The sequence below is a fragment of the Eriocheir sinensis genome, unplaced genomic scaffold (assembly GCF_024679095.1).
Source record: "Eriocheir sinensis breed Jianghai 21 unplaced genomic scaffold, ASM2467909v1 Scaffold72, whole genome shotgun sequence".
In the NCBI taxonomy this organism is placed as follows: domain Eukaryota; kingdom Metazoa; phylum Arthropoda; class Malacostraca; order Decapoda; family Varunidae; genus Eriocheir; species Eriocheir sinensis.
In genome coordinates this window covers 872,587-879,777 of record NW_026112076.1, presented here as the reverse complement: position 1 = coordinate 879,777, position 7,191 = coordinate 872,587, and the positions used below count along the sequence as shown (strand labels likewise).

Sequence of the window (7,191 nt, the reverse complement as noted above, 5' to 3'; positions counted from 1 at the left end):
TGAAGAAGATGAGAAGGAAGAAGAAAAGGAAGAGTGAGAGGAAGAATGAGGAAGAAGAGTAGGACGAGAAGCTAGGAAGAGGAGGAAAAGTAGGACGCAGAGGAAAAGGACAAAGAAGAAGAGGAAGCGGAGGGGGAAAAGAGGGCAGAGCGAAAAGGACAAAGAAGCGGACCAGGAGGAAGAAGAGGAAAAGGAGGAAGAAGAGGAGGAAGGAAAGGAGGAAGAGCAGGAAGAAGAGTAAGAGGAAGAAGAGGAGGAAGTAGAGGAAGAAGAGGAGGAGGAGGAAGAACAGGAAGAGGAGGAAGATGAAGAAGAAGAGGAAGAAGGAAGAGGACGAAGTGGAAGAGGCAGAAGAATAGGAAGCGGTAGAAAAAGAGGCGAGAAGCTAGCGAGAAAAGGAAAAGGAGGAAGAGGAGGAAGAAGAGGAAGAGGAAGAATAAAAGGAGAAAGAAGAGGAAGAGGAGGAAGAAGAAAAGGAGAAAGAAGAGGAGGAGGAAAAGAAGGAAGAAGAGGAAGAAGAAGAAGAAGAAAAGAAGGAAGAATAGGAAGAGGAGGAAGAAGAAGAAAAGAAGGAAGAATAGGAGGAAGAGGGAGAAAAGGATTTTATTTCTTGAGAGTTTCTTTTCACTCATTATTCACTATTTTTTTTTTTTTTTTTTTTTTTTTTACATTGCAGCCTATTGCGCCGGTAGGCTTCTTCCGGTGGATCCTGATGGTCGGTCCAAGGCTTCTTTCCGGTAGGTCCTGATGGTCGGCCCAGCCCGTTCTGGCGCAGGCGAGTGTTTATAGTGGCGCCATCTTGCATTGGCTCATGCTGCCCTCCCAGAGCTCATAGTTTTAAGCCACTCGGCGGCGGCTGAAAAATCCCAGCTTGGTGGCACCGGGCGGGGATTGAACTCGCGTCCTCCTGAACACGAGGCCGTTACTTTGACGACTCAGCCACCGCCTCCCCTATTGCTTTACACCATTGAGTAGGTTCCAGTACTTAGTGTTCACGAGCGTTATTGTTGTTCTGAAAAATCAATACGATGCTGGCTATACGAGGGCGAAAAATCTCAAGGGGTCGGAACGTATAGGGTTAAGCATTACATCAACCCTCCCCAGCCCGGCTTCAGTCGCATTTTTCCCGCTTATAGTATTTATCCCTTTTTCATTATCCTTTCAGCTCCCCAACCTTAACCCTCTCAAGCACCTCAATCTTTCCCATGCCCTACATCAGTCCCTTTCCTATTTATCCTCACACGAGTCTATCATCTTTCCATTAATTTTCCAACGCCCGTCTAAATTCTTAAGCATACTTAAACTTCTCAAACCCATTATCAGGACACACTAATAAGCCTCTTTCACCGATCAATCCCCTTCCCATTAGCCCGTTTCAGTCTATTTTTGCAGTAGAATATCAGTCGAGCACAGTTATCTTTCACATCGACTCTTTCCAAACCCTACATGAACCATTTCCCAATAATACTTCCACTTTTTCTCCTCTTTCGACTTCCCTACGCCCGCCTTGATTACTTCTATTCCGCTTTCCCGCTCTCATTCCCAGCATTCCGTCGATCATCTGTTTTGTACTAACCTGAACAGTCCTGTTCGTCTGTCTTGTCCTCACAGTCCTCGTCGCCATCACAGAGCCAAGTATTAGGTATGCATTTGGTTTTATCACAAAGGAACTGGTCGGCGCTGCACTCTGTGTGTGTGTGTGTGTGTGTGTGTGTGTGTGTGTGTGAGAAAGATATATGAAAGAAATGGGCATTGAGACACGCTCTCTCTCTCTCTCTCTCTCCCCCCGATACTCACCACAGTCCTGCTCGTCGTCCCCATCCGGACAGTCCTTATTGCCGTCGCAAATATTCACTCTACAAATTGTATCGCCGCTCACACACGTGTATGTGTTGTCCCCGGGACAACTCCTTTCACTTATATCAAATGCGGGTCCAGCTGTGAAAAACAGACACGCACAGGATTATTAGAACGCGCATAACATCATAGAATTGATTTTACCTTTCTTGCTTATCGCCAAAGAAAAGAACAAAACATATACGCGACTCTCTCTCTCTCTCCTTCTCTCCCCCGCTCTCTCACACACACACACACACACACACACACACACACATACGTACTCACACATACTCACCACAGTCCTGCTCGTCGTCCCCATCCGGACAGTCCACCTTGGCGTCGCACACATGCACACCACAAATTATACGGCCACTCTGACACATATGGTAGTCGTCCCAAGGACAACCCAATCCACGTTTTTTTAATGTGAATCTAACTGTGGAAGACATACATACGATAAATATTAAGCATAGCTCTGAAGTTCCAGAGGTTAACATTTCCTTCCTTCGTCGTCGTCATAGAATTGAACTTACACAAAAAACGGACATGTTGTTCCTCTCCTGCTGAGGGAGAAGCTCCTAACCTTATATCTACAAAAGAACATATGTGGGAATGGCCCACCATTGACATGCATCCCGTCTTTTTACTTTGCAATAAAGGCAAGAATCAAACAAACCAGCTCACCCGAGTCAGTCCCAGGCTCGCCCATGTCTCTCTCGTCCTTGTACTCCAGCTTTCCTGAGCCTCCTTGGTAGTCCACGAGCCTGCTTGACGAAGATTGTCGCCGAAGTCGCGTCAGGTCACGGCTTGACACCCTGCTGGCCAGCACCCTCGTCTTGTCCGCAAACGTAAAGTCTGAGTTTCGGCTCGGGCCATCCTGACCATGTAATGGGAGAGAGGAGAGTGAGACATAGAGGACTCGTGTAGATGCGTGATAACACACACACACACACACACACACACACACACACACACACACACACACACACACACACACACACACACACACGCACACGCCTATTTCTATCACCCCCATTCCCAGCCTCCTGTGTGAAGCCTTCATTTTCAAGTGGACTTACACTCATCTTGCTCCCCTCATAGACCCACAACAGTACAGCAATATCAAGTCAACCTCCACCACACACTGCCTAATTAATCTCCTGGACTTTGCCTACAGAAATCTTGAAAAACGCAAAACATCAGTTTCTCTCGCTTTTATTGATTTCCGAAAGGCTTTTGACCTAGTTCACCATACCACAGTCATCAACAAAGCAATAAACCTAGGGCTTCACCCTAACCTGGTCTCCTGGCTGGCTGATTTCCTGCACCAGCGTAAACAGGTGGTGAGATTTCAGGGAGTGGCCTCCCCTCCTCTACACCTTACTTGCGGGGTACCTCAGGGGTCCAAAATGGGCCCTTTGTGCTTCCTTATCCTAATTAATGACGCCCTGACCCACACACCCCACCGCTGGAAGTACGTGGACGACACCACAGTGGGAGTAACAGTTGACAACAGCAACCCAGATTATTCCCACCTCCAGGAAACACTACACAACCTACACACATGGACAACACAAAACATGGTCACCATCAACGACACCAAAACTACACTCCTACACATCAACACCTCCTCTGCCCCTGTTGCCCCCTGTGGTGTCCATCAACGACACTCCTCCGGGTAGTTACATCAGCAAAACTACTTGGAGTCACCCTGGACAACAAGCTCACATGGAAGGAGCACGTCTCCCAGCTCACCAGATCAGCCACCTATAAACTGTACATGCTGAGGAGACTCAAAACGCTGGGGCCCATGAGTGTGCGCTGGCGAGCGTGTACTCCTCGTTCATCCTCCCCAAACTGACATACGCGTCCCCAGCGTGGTCTTCCTCCATCAACATCACGCAGCGCCGCCAACTTGAACGCGTCCAGAAGCGAGCCTGCAAAATTATCCTGGGCCCTCACTACACCAGCTACCAGGACGCCCTCGACTCCCTTCATCTCACCAGCCTACAACACCGTCACGAGACCCTACTACACCGGTTCGCAACCAAGCTTCTCAACCAGCCCAGACACAGACACATCCTCCCACCCGCAGTGAACCGCCCTCAGCACTCAGTGCGACACCACAACATTATTGCCCCGATACGGGCACGGACTGACCGCTATAAGAACAGCGCAGTGCCCGTGATGGTCAAATATATCAACAATGCAAATTAAGAGCAGCACAATTTGTATGTTTTGTAAATATTTTTCATTAGGACTTATTGTTGTTGTTATTATTATTATTATTATGATTATTAATATTATTATTATGATTATTATTATTATCTTTACTATGATTATTGCTATTATTGTTATTTCTATTTTCCTTTTTATTTTCGATCATACTTCTTTGTTCATTTGTCTCATTCATTTCATTTCATCTTCCATTGATGTATATTTTCACTCTAGGGCTGCCTGGTACTTCATGAAATAAACCGTTTATTATTATTATTATTATTATTATTATTATTATTATTATTATTATTATTATTAGTACGCCTACATTTTCCTGTCCCTCGTTAAATATATCAGTTCACGGGAGTATACCCCGGGGGCACATTGCCTCTCCCACCCTACGACACCATTCCCAGTGGTACCTCTGAGCAACACCGATCATTCAGATGTCGTCTCCGTGTTCACTGTCACCACGGTGGGCGTGTTTTGTTTTCAGACCATTTGGTGGCGGAGTTAGAAGAAGGTCGCTAGTAATCATATTGAAGGAGAATTGGAATTCTTCGTAATACCGATGAATCCTTGGGGTTGACCCACCCTCCCAACAAGCTGTCCTAACATGATAATTGAGTTTTCATACCAAAAAGAATCAACTTGATTTTTCTTTGAGTAGATTTAGAGTTAAAGACTTCCTCAGCATTGTGATAATTTAAGGCAATCTTTATCTAATCTTATTACGTATCAGAACGGTAAATGGAAGAGTATGTCCTTTCTTATATGCATATGAATTTGCTTAATATGTATACATGATTTTTGTCCCGATGTAATGAATTTTAACTGCGAGAAATAGTTCGTGTGTTGCGTTTCATCCATTCCTGTAATTATCGCATAATTACCAATTAGCTGTTTATTACATTTTTTTTCTCGAGAGAAAACGATTCAGATAAAATAACAATTGTCACATATTTATTAATATACCTTGGGGGTTTGCAAAACAGTATTAGTTACAAAGAGATTAACCATTTATTCCAAACTCAAGTAGTTTCAGTGACACTTGTCTGATATTTTTTTCCCAGTTGATTTTACGAGTTTTCTGAAGTTTTTGTTGTCAATTCGTGTTCAATGAAGCGACACTGTGTCCCAAGTCTCGTCCCAACACCATACGTTCAAAATATCTGCTCAAATGCTATACATGGGTAGGTGGTGGCTGAGTGCTTAGCGTGCTAGGCTCACATTCACCATGCCATGGACAACGTCGGTTCGAATCCCCACCTGGGATTTTTCAGTCACCGCCGAGTAGCCTAAGACTACGCACATCCTGTCCAGAAGACCACCCATCAACCCGGACTCTAGAAGAAACCGTCCAGTGAATCAAGAATGAGTTTCGGGGGTCAGCATGAGCCAAGCATAATTGGCGCCACAATAAAAAAATTGCCTGCGCCACGACGGGCTTGGGCCGACCATCTGGCCCCCTGCAGAAAGCCTGCCGGCTCTATAGGCGGGGATGTAAAAAAAAAAAAATACTTTGGGACATCGCAAGGATTGCTGTTAGTTAATGTGTATTAAACACGCTTAAATAACCCTGCAGGTCCCCTTCCCATACCAAGTAACTTGTGCCACGATCTATCGCCTTCGTAAACCCATGAGCTATGTGGGCATCCCCTCAGACTCCTCTACTCAGGATTGTCTCAAATTTTGAAGCCAATGGCGAGTGTGACATCCGCGTTCTCCCTCAGAACTGTGACGGTCTGTAGCGCTTCCAAGGGTCTGCTCATTGTCCCTAATGCTCGCATGTCTCTGGTCTACCTGAGGCAGAGAGTGGGCGAGGGAGGCGGCGAGCAGCAGGATCACCACCTGGGAGCGCAGCGGCGGCATGGCGGGGGCTGGGGGGTGAGCTTCTTTGCCTCCTCTGACACACACGGGACCCGTACGCTGGGGCCGAGCGGAACAAAGTAGCGTGGCTCAGGGTGGCTATGGGCGTATATGTAAGGCCACGACTTCCGCCATTATGAAATGGGTATAGGCACGGAATGCATAAAGAACGGGTTATCTAAGCAATGACAAAAAAGTAAGATTAAGGCGTAGGAGGTGATAAGAGGCAGGAAATACACCGAATATGACGTGTTCCTATCGATGTGGTACTTATCAGTGAGACGTGATAACCAACAGGAAGCAAGTATCAATGATAAGCGATCCCTGGCTGTTGCAAAATCAATAAAACGCTGCCGCCATTAGCACGCCGTCGACGACTCCATAACCTTTTAAGTTAAAATTAATAGTTACAAGACCAGGGCCCGTATCCTCGAGAGCTATTAACTTTTACTCTTAAAGTTACTATCAAAGTTAATAGTTTCAAATTATTAAGAGTAAAAGCTATCCTCGTCAACTTTGAGTGTAGGTATTAGCAAATCCTGGCTACTATTATCTTCTTCTTCTTCTTCTTTATGGCGGGCTCGTTGCTAAGGACGCCTCCGTGCAAAACGTAAACATCCGACATGAATTAAGTATATATTTCAAAAGAAAAATAAAGAAAAGATGTATAAATGTACAACAGAAACATAATAAATGGCAAACACAAGAAAATACTGAGTTTTGTGGCAGATAGAAGCAGCCTCAAAGGCTGTTTTTACTCCGTCACTCGTCAATACCCTTATCTCCCCGCCTGCGTCACGACTTGCTCTGCTGAAATTACCGCACCATAACCACGTCATCTGCCCCAATGATCTACGGGCCGGGGAACCAGCGCAGAAAAGGAATAAGTTTAATTGGTCGCCAGATGAAACGGTCTTCTTACATCAAATTCAAGAAAAAATACGTATAATCAGAGGGTGTTATGGGAAGAGTATCACCCCTGCGGATAAGAAGAGAGCGTGGACTGAAGTGGCAGAAGCTGTAACAAGGTTAGTAATCACATATTCATGGTTCAATCAGCTTACAAACTAACCTAACCTAATCAATTGGGTATTTTTTGCATAATAACACAACCACTGACCTTCCAAACAGAACATACCTTTTCATTCTGTATCTGAATAGTTTCATTATGACCATTTCTGCCACAACCCCCTCTCCCTCAACAGCCTAACATAACTAAACCTAACCATGCCAAACCTGCCCTGTCCTACCGAACACATCCTAACT

The 7,191-nt window shown here is 45.4% G+C and overlaps 1 protein-coding gene across 2 annotated transcripts; it reads right to left on the bottom strand.

Moving 5' to 3' along the window:
- Window positions 1-837: 837 nt before the first annotated feature.
- LOC126994092 (very low-density lipoprotein receptor-like) lies at window positions 838-6,025 on the bottom strand. 2 transcript variants are annotated; one of them, XM_050853340.1, is made up of 5 exons: window positions 5,860-6,025; window positions 2,524-2,716; window positions 2,135-2,275; window positions 1,577-1,687; window positions 838-1,012 (listed from the first exon to the last, which is right to left on the bottom strand). In XM_050853340.1, the coding sequence occupies exons 1-5, from the start codon at window positions 5,926-5,928 to the stop codon at window positions 1,002-1,004; spliced, it is 525 nt and encodes a 174-aa protein (XP_050709297.1). In that variant the 5' UTR covers window positions 5,929-6,025; the 3' UTR covers window positions 838-1,001. The 2 variants fall into 2 exon arrangements, with proteins under 2 accessions (XP_050709297.1, XP_050709296.1); XM_050853339.1 differs by lacking the exon at window positions 2,135-2,275 and adding an exon at window positions 1,798-1,938 and having other exon boundaries at window positions 5,860-6,023.
- Between the last annotated feature and the right edge of the window lie 1,166 nt (window positions 6,026-7,191).